The sequence below is a fragment of the Artemia sp. Qi Xiang Cuo genome, chromosome 7 (genome assembly GCF_049724085.1).
Source record: "Artemia sp. Qi Xiang Cuo chromosome 7, ASM4972408v1, whole genome shotgun sequence".
Classification (NCBI taxonomy): Eukaryota; Metazoa; Arthropoda; class Branchiopoda; order Anostraca; family Artemiidae; genus Artemia; species Artemia sp. Qi Xiang Cuo.
In genome coordinates, this window is record NC_142800.1 from 29,864,513 (window position 1) to 29,881,939 (window position 17,427).

General features: G+C 33.2%; 1 protein-coding gene across 1 annotated transcript in view; it reads left to right on the plus strand.

The window, feature by feature from the left end:
- Positions 1–17,427, plus strand: part of CarT (Carcinine transporter) — an 85,811-nt gene that overhangs the window by 32,544 nt on the left and 35,840 nt on the right. Inside the window, exons 7-11 of the mRNA XM_089091472.1 lie at positions 3,204–3,330; positions 4,290–4,411; positions 6,019–6,153; positions 8,764–8,843; positions 11,487–11,668. Of these exons, the coding sequence (XP_088947598.1) occupies positions 3,204–3,330; positions 4,290–4,411; positions 6,019–6,153; positions 8,764–8,843; positions 11,487–11,668 (646 nt within the window). The remainder of the gene's footprint in view (positions 1–3,203; positions 3,331–4,289; positions 4,412–6,018; positions 6,154–8,763; positions 8,844–11,486; positions 11,669–17,427) is intronic.

The window sequence follows — 17,427 nt, forward strand, 5'->3', positions numbered from 1 at the left end:
AATTAAAGTATCTTTACAACTTAAGATAATAATATAAAAATACCTGTAAAAATTAAAAATAATCACGACCAGTGATTACTATTAAAAAATAAATGAAACCCAGAACGAACAGAAATTAAATAAACAATCATAGCAAAAACATACAACAAGTAATAATATAAATGAATAAATAGATCTTAAAGCGAGTAATACTTAGATTGAATATGAAAATCAGGCTTAAAACGAAAAAAAATATTTTCCTATTGAAGTATAAATGAAACTTCAAACGAACAGAAATTAAATAAACAATCAATGCAAACAAACATACAATATATATTAATTAAAATTAATAATTAAATCTTAAAACGACTGAAACTTAAATTGAATATGCAAATCAAGCTTGAAACGAACAAAAATTACCACAAACAAGAGTTTGGGTACCATATGACCTTCTCTCACTGTAAAAGTCTAAAACCTACTGCGTCATTGGTGCTTTACTCAAAACTAGGTAGCGTCTTGAACAGTCTTGGAAAGTATAAACAACACCAAATTGAATATTTGATGTATAATGATATTAATTGTTGAAAGATCCATCAGTCCAAGAATTTATTTCACTGTAATTGTATTTTAATTTTCAGTACTTTAAGAACTGGAAAAGAAAATATTTGTAATATAATTCATTTTCAGTTTAGCGCCGATGACGCAGTAGGCTTTTCGTTTTTATTTACAGTTAGGAAAGGAGGCGGTATCCAAACACTTGTTTGTAGGGAAACTATATTCGTCTTTAACAACTTTAAAAAGAGCTAATAAAATAAACTGAATATTTTATGTATAATGATATTAATTGCTGAAAGCACATAAGTTTAAAATTTTACTATAATTTTAATGTTTATTTTCAACATTAAGTATAAAAGAAAATTTTTGTCATAAAATTGGTTTTCAGTAAAGCGCCAATGACGCAGTAGGTTTTAGACTTTTACAGTGAGAGAAGAAGGTCATACCCAAACTCTTTTTTATGGTGATTTTTGTTCGTTTCAAGCTTGATTTGCATATTCAAGTTAAGTTTCACTCGTTTTAAGATTTATTTATTAATTTACATTAATATCTATTGTATGTTTGTTTGCATTGGTTGTTTATTTACTTTCTGTTCGTTTTAAGTTTCATTTGTAGTTCAATAGGAATTTTTTTTTTTTTCGTTGTAAGCTTGATTTTCATATTCAATCTAATCATTACTCGCTTTAAGATCTATTTATTCATTTATATTGTTACTTGTTGTATGTTTTTGCTATGATTGTTTATTTAATTTCTGTTCGTTTTGGATTCCACTTATTCTTTAATAGTAATTTCTGGTCGTTTTGAGTTTGAATTTTAAAATGTATTTGTATCTGCTGAGCTTAAGTTTAAAATGGCCTTTACTTTTCTTTGAAAAAACTTATTTTTCGGAAAGTTTTTTTTCATTAATAGCATAAAAAGAGAGATACGACAGAATAAACACAAGTAAGTTCACAGTTTTCAACGCAACCAATTATGTAATGCCTGTAGGAAGACCCAAAAACGAAAATATGCAATTGTTACAAATGATGATTCTACGGAACCATCTGAACTATCAAACGTGATTAGACCAACAGAAAGGCTTCAATAAATTAAATTCACAACTGGTGAGAATCAACAACCTGGACCATCAAATGAGGCGGGACCAGCTAAAGCAAAGGGTATTGCTAAATTGTCCGAAGTGATCAAAATCCAAAGTGAACAAGAAAGGAAAATTGGGTTAGAAGATAATCGACAGCAAGAATCAAAACGTGTCGAAATTGAAAATGAAGAGCAAAGATAAGACACGTACGTTTAGAAGACACGCGAATCATATGTGTTTATATAAAAGTTTTAATGGAACTTTTTCAAAGTAAAATAAAATATACAAAAAAAACTTATTTTATGAAGTCCATTAAAAAAAACAATAAATAAATAATTAAAAATAAACAGCCAATAGAAATTGTGCTGCTTAATCTACGCAATAACCAGAAACCAATATTCGTCTATTGTCTTAACAAAACCCTAAAAATATTTAGCATGGAAGAGATATCCAGGTGTTGGTTATTCAGTAACCCATTAAAAAATAGGCATTCAAACGAATTAAATGTTGGACGCAATTGCTAGTTTTTAAATACCTAATTATTTCTTGCGTAATTATTTTAAACTATTTGTGTTTGAAATATATAAACAAGTGGCTGGAATCTTTCAAAACTTTTTTGTAATCAAATTGTTTTTTCATTGATTAGGTTAGATATTCCTCCACCGAAACAAGTTCTTGCTCATATGGTACTTACATGATTCCAATTGACAGCAACAATATCAAACATGAAATAATGCAGTAAATTGATAGACATATAATTTAGGTATGGATATGGCATGTACCGTGGAATTGTCTTCCTCCCTCTAGAGCATTTCCCTTGCTATGATACCCAAAAATTGGCTATGCTGTTTTGCATGCATGTTGCTTCCTTCAGGACCAAAATAGAAAAAAATGAAGATGCATGGGAAAACAGTTGACTATACCACTGCAAAAAGATGATGAGGTGACTGGTTACGAACGACGGCAAATTGAATGAACATTTTCAAAAGTGATTCTTTTTTATGAAGCCGACACAGCATGGCCGGAAATCAATTTATGTTAACGAACTCTGCGACAAGGACAAATTAAAAGACAAGGGAATTCGTTGTAGCCCTCTGGCAAGGACTCTACTCAGTTCTGCAAAATATAATATGATATTCACTGTGATTGCCATAGGTCCATACTTTGCAGAAGAACCGTGAAGGTTAAACCCTTTCCCTTGTCTCACAACAACCTGAAATCAGGCGGCACATGAAAAAACAATAAACAAAGAAAGGGAGGGTTGCTTTAGCAATATAGATAGGAAATAAAGTTTCCAGGTAATCTACCTCCCATTTAAAGCTTAGATGGCTTCATATGTAGCTTGGTAGGAACACAACGGCTGATCATACCATTGATCCAACTTGTCTTTATGACACACCGGTCCGTAGTGTTATGACATGCCGCTGCAACCAACTTGCCAGTGTTTTTTGCGGCAGTTTCATGCGCTGGTTGATCACATAAAAGCAAGAACAACTAATCGTTATTTTGATGTGTGTTTTTTAAGTTTTCTTAGCACAGAACTTACTATTATGAGTTTGAAAATATCAATTTACAAAAGATTAAATTCTAGATATCTACCAGAGTCACCAAGATGGCTTGTCTCACAGGGAAGAATAGAAGAAGCGGCTAAAATATTGAAAAATATGGCCTCTATTAACGGAAAGCAGCTTTCAGATGACTTCAATGCTCAAATCAAGGTAGTAGATTTTCATGAAGCCTTCATATTAACACTTTTTGACAATTTTGAAAAATATTAAAAAGCTGGAGAAAGTTTAATATCCATTATCATAAACATAGCCAGTGCTAGTCTAGGGTTAAGTGGCATATGAATGTAAATAATCTTAGTTGACAGAAAGCTGACTGACGGGTGTATTCAATCATCTATTTGGCACAGTTTTCGGGCATATTTCTTTTTATACGCTAGTTGGTGGCTTTAATGTATAAATCTTAACAAAGGCTACTAAAAAGGCTTTCAGTGGCAACTATTCCATTACAACCGCTTGTTGACCCCTTTTAATGAAGGTTTTACAGATTATGACAAATCTAGATCTTGACCAAGGTAGACTAAAGGAATATCGGGTATTAATTACGTTCCTGGCACCATTAATTATCTGAATGAGATGTTTATTTATTTACCAAATTTTCCTTGAACCAACTTATTGAATGTAAATTTCAATAAAGTTTTAACAGTAAAGTGTAGATTTTCAACAACTTTATTTCAACTTGGCTTAATAGTCACTCTCCGCGCAATATTTCAAGTGACCATTTACTTGTCGGCGGGACGTGTGCGGGACGTATCGAACAATATTATTTACTATTTTTTAGTGAAATCTGATTTATCAGTTCATTTCTAAATATATTTATTTCTTTGAATACATTTTTCAAGCTACCTTTTGGACCCTGCACCGGACCAGGGTGCATGTGCAAAAACTTATATGCAGGTAAATTCCAAAAACTTATATGTAGGTAAATTAAATAAACTGAATAACATTCCAGCTGAGTTGTAATTCATTAAATTAAAGTGGATTCCAAGTAGGTCTCTAATGAAACCCCACACTCAAAAAGTAGCCTAACACCTCACAAGTAAATAAACATTAAAGTGATCAGCAAATAATATTGTAAACAAGACATATATCTTACGGTTTTATTATTCTAGAGAAAAATGATGCTTCATCGAGCAGCAAGTGAACTGTCTTCGCAGAAAAAGCAATTTGGTGTTGGTGACCTCTGCAAAACTCCAAATAACAGACTTAAAACATTACTACTGACCTTCAATTGGTAAGAATTAAGTATAGGTATCAATGGCCTATAGCCGTTCTGTTTTCTTATATATTTGTCTTCATACCTTTGTTATTGACGTCATTCTAAAATTATCTGAAACCTTAGAAAAAGCATTTCTGAAAAGAGATAGGAAATTCGAGTCCTAACAAGGAAATATTGATACCTTGTAAGTATTTCCAAACAGATAGTCATTTTACAAAACACCAGCAGCAAAATTTCTTGACTTCTCTAACATATTTTCTTCCTCTAGAAATCAATGAATATATATCATTTTAATTGTTCCTGCACAGAGACTGCGTAAGAAAGACAAGATAAAATTTTATTTATTTTGCACATACAAAATAAATAAAAGGAAATACGAAAAAAACAGTCTGTTAAGAATACTAAGCCATGCGCTTTAATAATGATGAAAAAGGAGCCAATGAAGGAGCAATTTTCCCAAAGAAGGAGCCAATTTTCCCATATCAAGTTAAAACGACTGAGAAAACTGTAAAATGATCCATATAATACCATAAAGGCAAAGATATGCTAAAGAAAACTGATCTGTTTCTCTGGATACTTGAATTATGCAGGCTTATCTTAGTTTTGACAAGATTTTTCGCAGAAACTAAATTTAAGCTGGGGGGGGAGGGGAAATGAGGCCTGGAGGGCAAACATAGGTCTTGAGGGGGCAATTGTTCCCCTGTCCCATAGAAAATTACGTCCCTGCCAAGTGCGAGGTGTTTTAAAAGCTTTTATTACCCTACTTTTACTATTAGTTGTCAAAATCTGTTTTTTTTTTTACATTTCTACTTTATTTAGTTTGTTAGGCTACCCTTTGCAGGCTAGGTTTAGTACCCTACAAATGTTGATTTTAGTCGTATCTGTGCAATGATTGGGAAACAAAGATAACGTACAAAAAATTGTATATAAGAATGCAAGATAAAGAGACAGAAATGCAATAATTCCAAGCCATGACTTTTGTAAGGGTTGAAAATTTTAATAAGTATTTGCCAAAAATGAAGTTAGAGATCGATTTGTTACTATTAAGCAATTACATACATTATTGTTTTCTAATCCCTCTCCTCTATTTGAAGCTTTCAGTATAAAAGTGCGTCTTTGGTATAATAATAATAATAAAAATAATAATAATAATGATTTATTTACCCACCATCTATAAAAGAGTATAGTGGAGCAAGGAAAAATAAAAGGAAAAAAGTAAATACGCCAATAAAGAGAAACATTTAAGTTATTATTGGAGAAAAACGTTGTCTGTTCAGTATCGCTTTTATCACAAACTTCTCCCGGATTCTCGACCATTCTTTGACTGGATTCATAATTCCAAATTTTTCAAGACGGGAATTTCGGCCCCACTTAGGAATAAACAGCAGAAACTTTGCATATCTAAAATAGCACTTTTTAATTTTATCTATCTCACTCTCGGCAAGTAGATGGGCCGCATCGGTGAGGTATATTTAAAACAAAAAGGTTTTATACAATGGTTAATTTCTTTTTACTCATCTCTTCTTTCAGGGAATTCTGCGTAAAATATGAAATTTAAGGAAAATCTAGGAACAACTATTTTTAGTGTTGGCTCTGACTCTGTTGTGTTCTTTTTTTTATAGGCTTGCCAATGAAACGGTTTATGTTGGACTTAGCTACTACAGTCCTGCAATGGGTAGTAACGAGTACCTTTCTTTCTTTCTATCCTGTGTGGTCGAGGTACCAGGGTACTTCTTGTGTTGGGCTATAATGGATAGGTTGGTTGTTTTTTTTTTTTTTTTTTTTTTTTTTTTTTTTTAACTTTGACTTGTACTAATGCTGGTATTTTATCATTCAACTTTGATGTAGTATTATTTTCAGTAGCAAAGACTTATTGCATTGAATGTGCCTTTTCCTCAATGGTTCTTTCACACTTGTGCAACTTAAGCCTTTATGTTAGTTTATTTAATCTTATATACCTAATTTTGTTCGTAACGTAGGTAGTGTTAATTAGACGCGATAGGTTTTACCTTCCGTAAGCTTATATTAACTTATGGAAAAGTCAATAGATAAGCAACAAAACAGACTTTTTGAATTAGCAATCCGCCTTGTGAAAGCAAGAAAGCCATATCTGCAGTTTTTAAAATTCCGAAAAAAACACAATTGAAAAAATCAGTTTTTGTGGAGCTGAACCTATTGTAGATAGAAAAACGAATGTAACGCCAATTTGACGCCGTTAGTAAGTGGAGACCTGTTGGTAGAATTTTTGTCCTTCTGGATGAAATTAACTAGGTCAAACGGTGAAACGAAAAATTGACACGACATCTTTGCCAGTCTTTTCTACTGTTAAGGCACTAATGACAAAAGTGCAGGACAGAACTTGGGTTCCTTTTCCACTTTGTTACGGCAATTTTTCAGCAAACTATGATTAATATGATGTCAGGAATGGCAAACTTTGATGATTTGGCAAACTTATGATTTGGCAAACAGGAATGGCAAACTATGATGAATATGATTTTATAGAGTCTTACGTTAACCTAGTGTGAAAGGATTTATCTAAGTGGTAATTTCATAGTTAAAGCAATGTAAAAAAGCCACATAGCACAGGAAATTTCGCACGCAGTGTGAAAGCCGCTTAACTGTGATTTAGCTTTTACTGATAATTTTTGCTTTAACTATAATTTTTCTGTAGCCTTGAGATCTATTGAAACTTTAAGAGATTACCAATAGTGAGTTAAAAGCTCAAATTACCTTTACGGTACCTAAGAAGACACTTTTAATAGCCTAACTGAATGAAAAAGGGAAATAATTTGTTTTTTACATTAAAAGTTCTTGTGCTTTCATGAGGAAAATTCTCTTTTCATCTGGTGGCATCTATAAATTTTTCTTCTTTTCTTTTCTGTGCTCATTCCTGCTTAAATTTTATCGATAATTGGCTCAGTTAATCACCAAACGTTTTTTTACATAAATCATAATTTATGTACATTTTGGTAATCTCTTATATAAGAATAAGATTTAACTTTAACTCCGAAATTAAACAATCTTCATCAGTCAGTTAAGAAGAAAACTAAACCGAGCAGTATGTTGGTGGTAAAAGTTTAGATGGTTGTCACGTAACAACGCATTTTTTAAGCGGAATGGGGTTGCCCCCACTTGTTGCACTCATTAATAAGACATAAACAGTGAGTTTTATTCAATTTTGTTAATTCGTGAGTGTCACAGAGGCTTAAGAGGTCCCCCTACAGGCATGCAACGGGTGTACAATCTAACAACGTCTGCCAAAGTTGCGCATTCGTTCCATTTCAAAACATTGATTTATACAGATGTGACTTATAAGGGAGGAATCTCAAAGAATTTTCATGGATGTCAAAATGATAAAAAAAAATATTAGCAGTTCTTGGTTAGCTATTTTCAAAATTTCCTAGGGGAAAGCTTAATTTTTGGTTGAACAATTGATACCCAAGTGAAAATCCCCAACCTCCTTCTATTTGTTTTCAGATATCATGTTTTCCCACAACAAGTTTTCTGTATCATGTTTTTACCACACCTTGAACGCAGTCTAATTTTATTGTACTTTTACGATCACTGTAAACAATTATATTGAAAAAAATTCTAAAAATACTAAACAACCAAGAATTATACTAAAAAAACATAGTCTAAGTAGTAAAGGCTGTTCTTCATTTTTAAACCGCATGAATCTAATTTTAACTATATATTCACCCCACCAACAAATAAAAAATCGGTCAAGTAATGAATAAGATATACTATAAGAGAGTTAATTATACTTTTTTTTGTTTATCCAAAAGTAAAGGAATGCAAGCTCTCTTATCATTATTCCAAAAAAATGGCTTAAAATTCCAAATACCAAGCTTTTTTTAAGGTTTACATTAGACTTGATGTGTAACTAAACATTTCGTTTATGGACAGCATGCACTATTCTTAGTGGCTAGTCCCCACTAAAGTATAAAATGAAATACTATACCAAGTTCGAGGGCCAAGCAGAAAACATACATAAATTAGATGAACTGACTGGAAAATATCAAAATTTCAAAGAATTGTGAAAAACCATGATATGTCAAGGTGACACTGGTTTCACATACACAGTTTAAAAATAATAGCTTATGAATCAATAATAACTGTATTAAAATAAATTATGAATTAGAAATAAGACACAGGAAATTGGTTTTACATATAGACTATGCGTACTTTTGTATATTTCTTTGTCTAATTTAGGTGTACGCATGTTATTTTTGTTAATAATTAGGTTAGGACCGTTTTACATATGTATCTATTATTCCTTATGTGAATAGGCCTACTTACTTTGGATGGCACAGTAGAGTCTGGTACTGTTAATATGAAGCAACCCAATTTATCAAATTTTATTTTAGATGGGGGAGACGCTGGCCTTTATGTTTACTTCTAGGACTTGGAGGAACGGCCTGTATAGCTACTGTCTTGATGCCCGAGGGTTGGTTTACTACTGCTATTGAGTATTTTGAAGTAGAAAAATCCTTTTGCTTAAAGTTCTTATTTTGTGTTACACCGCATTGTTTAAAATCTACAACCTTAAAACCAACTAGTTTTACAGCAGAGACACAAAGCTATGTTTGAACCTTATCGGCGTCCCTTTGTCATGTACCTTAGAGCTTTATATAATTCTGCCTTAGGATATCTTTGCTTTTATTCCTATTTAATTTCATGGTATATATTTAATGCCTTTATTTAACTTTAAACTATAGGCTCTACCATTCAATAAGTAAATTGAATCAGCTTTAAATCTATGACAGTTCTAAAACTAAGATTAGTTTGAAAACATTCAAAGCCATTTTCTTTTAAATCAAGCTAAATATGTATAAAATTCTTTTGAAAAAAAAACTTATTGCAAGATGCATGTGTCTACCTCATTTCTTTTTATCGAGGATAATGTTACTTAATATACTGATGATCTACCATTTCCTCGTGAAGGGCAGCGTATTTACTTGCAAAGTTCGGACACAAACACCCCGCCAAGGAGCTCCTCTAATGACTTAAACGGGATTGTATCATATTTATCAGATGTACATCAGACCGAATATGTAAATAATGCCCAAGCCATGCTATAGTTATGCCTGTCTTTAGAAAATCTAAAATTTATTAATGTTTTGTTTTTCCTTAATTTGAATATCTCACTTGCACTATAGAGGCGAAAAATTGAAATAACAAGAAATTGATTTCAAAATGTTGTATCCACGCAAATTTCTTCTTGATTATTACCAGTTCATATTATGCCATTGTATCTTTTACCAAATAGATCGCATAGGGAAGAAAAATGTAATTCCATGCTTCTAAGTTTTCTAATTACAAAAAAGAATTCCTGAATTTATCGCTCTCATTGATCAATCACAGGTTTTAGTCTTGAAAGTTGAATATTTTTCAACTCGAGGAATTACAAGTGGTACACATGGAAAGTACGGCAGTTATACGTAATGTTGAGTTATTAACAGGTATGGCCATAAAGTAACTCATGTTAAAAAGTAAAAGAAATTTCCCCTTAAAACTAAACAGAAAAAAAATTAATAGAGGTCTGTTTCCCTCCTCATCTTACGTTTTTGCTTTTATTTTTAAGGCCATAGGCAAGTCGGCTATGTACAGAACGCCTCTAAGCAGTAAGCAGTTTCACACAAACAGTGCATCTAGAAGTAATTCTTCATTCCTAAGTCCTTCTTTTCTCCAGTTCTATCGTTTCTTCATGTTAATGAAGATCATTAGTTTTCAACCATAAAACCTAGAAAAATATATGCAAACATTCTGGTCGTTTAACCTATAGCCCTTCTCATTAAAATAGAAGAAAAACCACACAAAACCGTTAGAGTGACATAATACCAAAAAACCGAAATAACTGTCACTCCATACAACTCCTGTACGATTTGTTCCCAAATATGTACTGAGGTTAAATATGTACCAAAAAGAGTCAAACAAACATCTACTTTGTACTGAGGTTAAGATTATTTTAGCATGTCTACTCCAAAGGATCCAAAATAGTGTCAGAGGCAACTGTTGCATCACTAATGGCCATCCAGCTTCTTAATTCAAAACAGTATGAGACACTCTATTTACTGTCTCCTTAAAACACATTCAATCACCTCCAACTAAGAAGTTTATCCGTAAATAATGCTTGACAAAGACATGAACGCATATTTTGTCCTTATTAGCAGAAAGGAGACAATTTAAGACTGAGGAATTAAGATAAAGCCTTGTTCAGTATTTCACGTGCATTTAGAATGATCTCCTTGAGTAGATCTAATCAAAGTAATCTTTTGACTTCGCCATGCAATGATTCGACAGATTTATACAACCATAAGCCAGGATTAGGGGAAAGAACAGTAATGTCAATGATGAACAGTGAATCTGCATTTTGCCAATTTCGGGGGTTCAAAAACCTAGTAGCACTGAATTGAATGAGGAGTGAACATATGGCGCTTTCAGGGACCAATAACGTTGACGTACGATTTCCATTACAGTAATTCTTTGACCTATTTTTATCTATAGAAAAAATATTTAAAAGTATGTGTTAAAATGATATGAGTTAAAACATAGAAATGAGTTAATGAAATGTCCAATACCAACAGAAATGCATATGCAGGGCTGTCGTTGTCCAATCTGACATTTTTTATGTAGTTTTTGACATTTCTGCAATATATCATTTCAAGCGTGAAAGTTTCAGTCTAAACTTATAAAGTTATTTAAGACTGAAAACATTGCAAATCCTTAAAATTACAATGTTTTCTCATTCCTCTTCTCAACTCTAATTTCATTATTCAAACCTATTAATTTTTATTTTCATGCGTGATAAATATATAAAGACACATTGAATCAAAATTATTCCATATCGAGGATACTCTAACAATAAAATATGAAACAATCATTATCATACACTAATGTTTCCATAATCATAGCTCTAGACCTCTAGTAATAAAATGCTATCAACTAACTCTAATTTCCTGCCTTTTAAGTGAAAAGAAGTAAATTCTCAATTTCAGTAAAATTTATCTATCAGTGTACTTAAAGTGAATTCCAGTCTTAATGTTAATAAAATACTTCAAGCTATTGACTCATATTTCAATTTTTTTAGGTGCAGTTCAATCTACACTAGCACTCTATCTAGTTGCAAAGTTTGCCATTTCTGCCTCATTCCTAATATTATACCCCTTTGCTGGGGAGCTGTATCCTACAGAGGTTAGAGGCTTGGGTATTGGGTTTTCATCCTACATCGGAGGAATTGGACTAGTTATCATTCCTTTCATTAACTATCTTGTAAGTACTATAACAATAAACTGTGAAGACAGTTGAGGGTATAGGTGATTCAGATATCCCTCTCTGCAATATAAACAACTGTATATACTCATCTAATTTTTGGTTGATAATGGTTACTGTTGATACTATTATTACAATTCTTTTCTTACTCTTCCTCTAACAACGATTGGTTAGCTTTGTAATAGAAAGTTAGCAAGCAATTCATAGTGCTGACTGTTGCAAAAAAGGACACATTGTCCAGCGTTTAGTCTGATCACTACTCTGGTTGTGCCTTCCAATGAAAAAATGTCAGGATTTGAAAGGGAGTTGTTCAAATATTCTCAGAGTTTCTTTGAATCCCTGGTTGCATGTGGGATCTTTCAAACATTACAGTTCAAGCCAAAATTGTCTTTTTTTAAAACAGTATGGTAAAGGGAGGTGAGGCCCACTTGGCTGATTCATTGGCGGATTTCCACCTCAGACTTTGAACTGAATAAGTTCAAAACATAGGCTCGGCTTGCTTTTGCATCCGGTGAGAGTTTCGCTATTTTTTGCACTAAAGGGCTAGGCACACGTAGCTGATTTCGGGAACTGATTTCAGCATCAGTGGACAAACGAAAAAGGTAAGAAAAATTTGGTTGGAAGAAAAATTTATTGTGCAAAATTTTCAAAACAAAAATTTCTGAACACAAACAGTCAACTAGAGTCTATTTATAGTTACTTCATTAATCTTACCTTAGTTCTCAGATGAATTCTCAAGATCAGTTGTCTGGTCTTTCACAACAGATAACTCTGGTTGACTATTTGTTTGTATCCCTATTTTTTGGTGATGATCATAATGAAAATCAGCGCTGATTTTGTAAATCTGTTGAAAAATTTTCAACCTCAAATCGACGCCGATTTCCATTAAAATCGGCGCTGATTTGGAAATCAGTTCCTGAAATCAGCTACGTGTGCCCAGCCCTGAATACAGGATTTGGTAAGTTTATCAAACATTTAAGTGAAGAAATTTCTTTAAGTCCTGTTTTCATCTGGCGTCTCATGTATATAATGGCAAGCATCAAATATGCCAAAAAACTGTTTCTTTAACATTATTAACATGGTGGGTTCATCTTGAGTTATGCCGTAAAATACCAAACCAACACGACGCTTTAGTTCATGCTGCATCTAAAGTCTCATTCATATTGGGATTTTACTTTGGGACTTCTGGTTAATTACTTCGAAACCGCCTTTTTGCGACTTTAATGCCTGGCATTACCTAATGCTAGCAATCAGAGATAAGGGTTAAAAACAAACAGTGTGGGTGACTTGATGAGTGGAGACAGTCACGAGTGTGGAAAAAAACACGCACGCCATCTCGCTTTTGACATTTCGTGACATTCTTTAAGTTTGATAATGATTCAAAATTAATTTTATTAGTGTAACTGACAAAACTAGTGTAGTAATAAGCGTCTGAGCTCAGTTAAAAAAAAGGAAATTCTAAAATTTGAAAAAAAAAATTTAGAAAAGTGAAAAATTAGATGACGTTGGTGATTTTTGACAATAGCATCAGTTTCGACTCTTATAAACTGCCTATACTTTTCAAACAGTTCGTGGTAACGAACTGTAAGTAAGGAGCGACCGGCTCAATAGTAACCGAAACTTTAAAAACGAGATTTTGAAACCAATAGATGTACCAAAAGAATCAAATTTTTATGCTGATTTCAAATAGATAAGTTTCATCATGTTTAGTCTTACCCATCAAAAGTTACGCGCCTAAAAAAAATATGACTTATTTTTTAAAAAAGTGGGAAACACCCCAATGAAAGTCATAGAACTTTAATGAAAATCACACCATCAGATTCAGCGTATTAGAGAACCCTGCTATAGAAGTTTCAAGCTCCATTCTGCAAAAAAGTGGAATTTTGTATTTTTTGCCAGGAGAAGGATCACGGATGCGTTTTTATTTATTTTTTTTTCCCAGGGCTGATTGTATTGACCCAGTGGTCCTAGAAAAGCGCGGTAGGACTCATTAGAACAGAAATTAAAAGTTCTAGTGCCCATTTTAAGTTACCAAAGAAAATGGAGGACAACTAGACCCCCTCCCACGCTCACTTTTTCCCAAAGTCACCGTTTTGTTCAGTATGGTCGAAAAATAAACTGACTATGTCTTTAAGAATGACTTAATCCCCCACAGTACCCGGGGTAAGGTCTGCTAGTTATGAACCTTGCCCAATGTTTACATATAGTATTCGTTATTCGGAAGTATACAGAAGTTTTCAGGGGGAATTTTTTCTGGTAGTTGGAGGAGAGTTCGGGGGTTACATAGGGGGATCTTTCAATGGAGGAAGTTTTCATGGGGGAAGGGACATTGCTCTGAAGGGGGCACCGGATTTCCCAGCATTATTTAAAAAAACGATCAGAAATTAAATAAAAACACAACAAATTTTTTCTACTGAAAGTAAGGAGCAACATTAAAACTTAAAGCCCACAGAATTTATTACGTATATGATTGGGTTTGCCCCCTAGTCATTACGTCACTCTACGCTAAATTTGTTTTTGTACTTTTATCAGAGCTATTTATTCTAATTAAGGGCCATTATAACTAAGGGGTCATTCTTAAAGAATAGGAACAAAAATAGAACTTTAGCGTAAAGAGCTAGGTATTGACTTGGGGACGAAACCCTAATATACGTAATAAAAATTTACGAATATAAAAGTTCGCTACGTAAGTTAATTCGTAAGTTACGTCAGATCAAAATTTCGAGAAAGCCATTTAGCGAAAAAAAAGTAAATGAATATACAATTTTCGTTTTAATTATTCATGTTCGGTGAGCCAAAATCAAGGCTCATTAACTAAAAAACGTTCAGAAATTAAATTAAAAAAAACAAGTTTTTTTAATTGAAAGTAAGGAGCGACATTGAAACTTAAAACGAACAGAAATTATTCCGTATATGAAAGGGGCTGTTCCCTCCTCAATGCCTCCCTCTTTACGCCAAAGTTTGACTCTGTCTCACAACTTTATTTTTTAAAACAATAAAAAACTTTAGCGTAAAGAGCGAGGTGTTGAGGAGGGGACAGCCCCTTTCATGTACATCTTTCACGATGTATCAGCCCTTCATCAATATACTTAGCCAAATTCCTTAATGTCATTTTAACTCGTGATCCTACAATCCGTTCCACCCACCTTCTATCTGCCAACACTAACGAAAAACACTCATTCCTCAGATCCACCAATTCCTTACAATTCCCCCCGAAAAGACAAATATCCTCATCCTCTTCCCCACACATCGGACAAGGGACTGGGTTAACACTATGGCCCCTAAATTTCCTCTCCCTTTCCCCAATATCAATCAACCCTCTCCTTAAATTCAAAATCTATTTTATTTCTTCCCCTTTCAACCCCAACGTTATATAAACTTCTTCCCCCCACGCGTTCTTTACTGTGCTATACAGAGTCAAAACTCCCGAAGCCTCCTTCCGAGTCTGTCACTGCTGTATTCCTTGCTCGTGTAACCTTTCTTTTACCTTATCAGCCACTGTATCCGAATTCGATCCCTTACCTTCATTCCGAAAATACGAATACCCTACTTCATCTAAGATTATTCTAAATTCTTGCGGCCATCCTACCTCCATCTTATCCTCCAACAAACTAAAATACGCTTCTTTCGATAGCCTATTTCGCTATGCTTTACCTCCTTTGCACACTTACTATTCCAAAAAGAACTTAACCCATAAATACACGAATTCTTTTTAATCTCTATAAAATCACCTTTAAATCTTTAAATCAGTCCAAAATTACCACCAATGATGAAAATTCGTCGGCTGAAGAAGAATTTCAATATTCAAATCAAGCAAATGATGAAACTTCGACCACAATGGATATTTAAATGTATACTATGCAAGATTTTACGTTTCTCACGAAATTATCACTGCGCAATAATGTTTTTTTTAACTATTACGATGACCAAAATAATTTGCGCAACAACCCCTTAGCTAGCCCTGATAGCCCCTTAAGCCATATTAACTGTGAATATCTCGACACTTTTGATTTTGTAAAAAATGTAAAACCTAAGCTAATGGAAAAGACAAAACTTAATATAATCTGCTTTAACATAAGAAGCATAAGAGATAAGTGAACTAATTTTAAAGATTTAATTTTAATTAACGGTTACTGCCCTTTCGACTTAATTGGAATAACGGAAACACGGTTTTCAGAAATTGATGATACTAATGAATTTTTCCTCCCAAGCTTTCAAGCTATTTATATTGAAAGAAAATTAACCAAGTCCTCTGGTGGCATTTCTCTTTCCATCCGGTCAAGTCTAAAATTCACCAGGCTATTACAATGTGAATCCTTATTCTCGCAACCTATAAATAATAGATGCATTTATTCAATAATTGTTGATATAAGTGTTACCGACAATTCTTTTATTTTTTTTCATTGTTTTATAAACCACCCTCATTTCCGACACCTTTCTTTTTTAATCTTTTTAATGACTTTTCTAGTTTTATTAATTTACCACAAAAGAAGGCAATAGTTTTTGGGGACTTCAATTGTAATTTACTAAATATTAGCAATAATAATGATTGTGATACCTTCTTTGAAACATTTACCTCAAGTGGTCTTCTTCCAACAATCTTTTTTCCTACTAGAGTTGATCCTATGAGATTTACCGCTACTGTAATTGATAACATTTTTGTATACACTTCCCTGGGAAACCACCTGTCCTCCAAAATAATATAATCTTACCTGTCAGACCACTTTCCAATCTATCTCTCCCTACCCTTCCAACCAACTACTAAACACCCTAGAACTAATACCCCTTCCTCTAATAGAATATATAATATTGTGAATATGAACCAGTTCACGGATCGTTTGAAATCATTTGACTGGTCAAAGGTTTTGGATTGTCAGGATGTTAATTCAGCCACAAATGGTTTTACACAGGGACTGAGTCATCTTATCAGTTCGACCTTTCCAGTCTGTAAATCAAACCGAAAAATTACCTATATACACCCCTGGATTTCCAAGAGCCTGATAATCTCTTCATATTGTAAAAGTAACCTGTATAAGTTGGCTTGCAAAACCAGTAGCGTTATTGACCTAACTAATTATAAAAATTACCAAACTCATCTTATATACCAAACTCATCCGTGAAGCAAAAAAAAATTATTATTATTCAAAAATCACTCACTGCAAAGGTAACTTGCCAAAAATTTGGTCAACAATAAATGAAATTCTTTAAAAAAAAAGGAATTCAAGATCTATACCTATTAACCTTAAGGACATCAGTGGCAGATTAATTGGCCCAATTTCAGTACCGAATGCTTTTAATAATTATTTCATCAATATACGAAATGTCAACTCATGGTCCCCCTCCGAGTCAGTACACCCTAACAAGAATACCAGATACATATATTTCTGTCCAACTAATAGTAACAAGGTTCTTCAAGTTATCGAATCTTTCTCTACTAGTAGTACACCTGACGTCCTTGAGGTAAGTTATAAACTTCTTAGAACTGTATCTTCCTATGTTTGTGAACCCATTGAGCATATAGCAAACCTGTCTATGGACTATGGAGCCTTCCCAGAAATATTTAAATCAGCAATTGTTGTCCCGATTCATAAAAAAGTCGATCCGTCTGAGATAAGTAATTATCGTCCAATCTCACTTCTTCCAGTTGTATCCAAAGTGCTCGAGAGAATTATCTTCCGACGTCTTTCTTCCTTTTTATTTGGGATTAATCCTTCAGATTCGTTGATTTCTTCTCATCAATATGGCTTCCGTTCCAAATT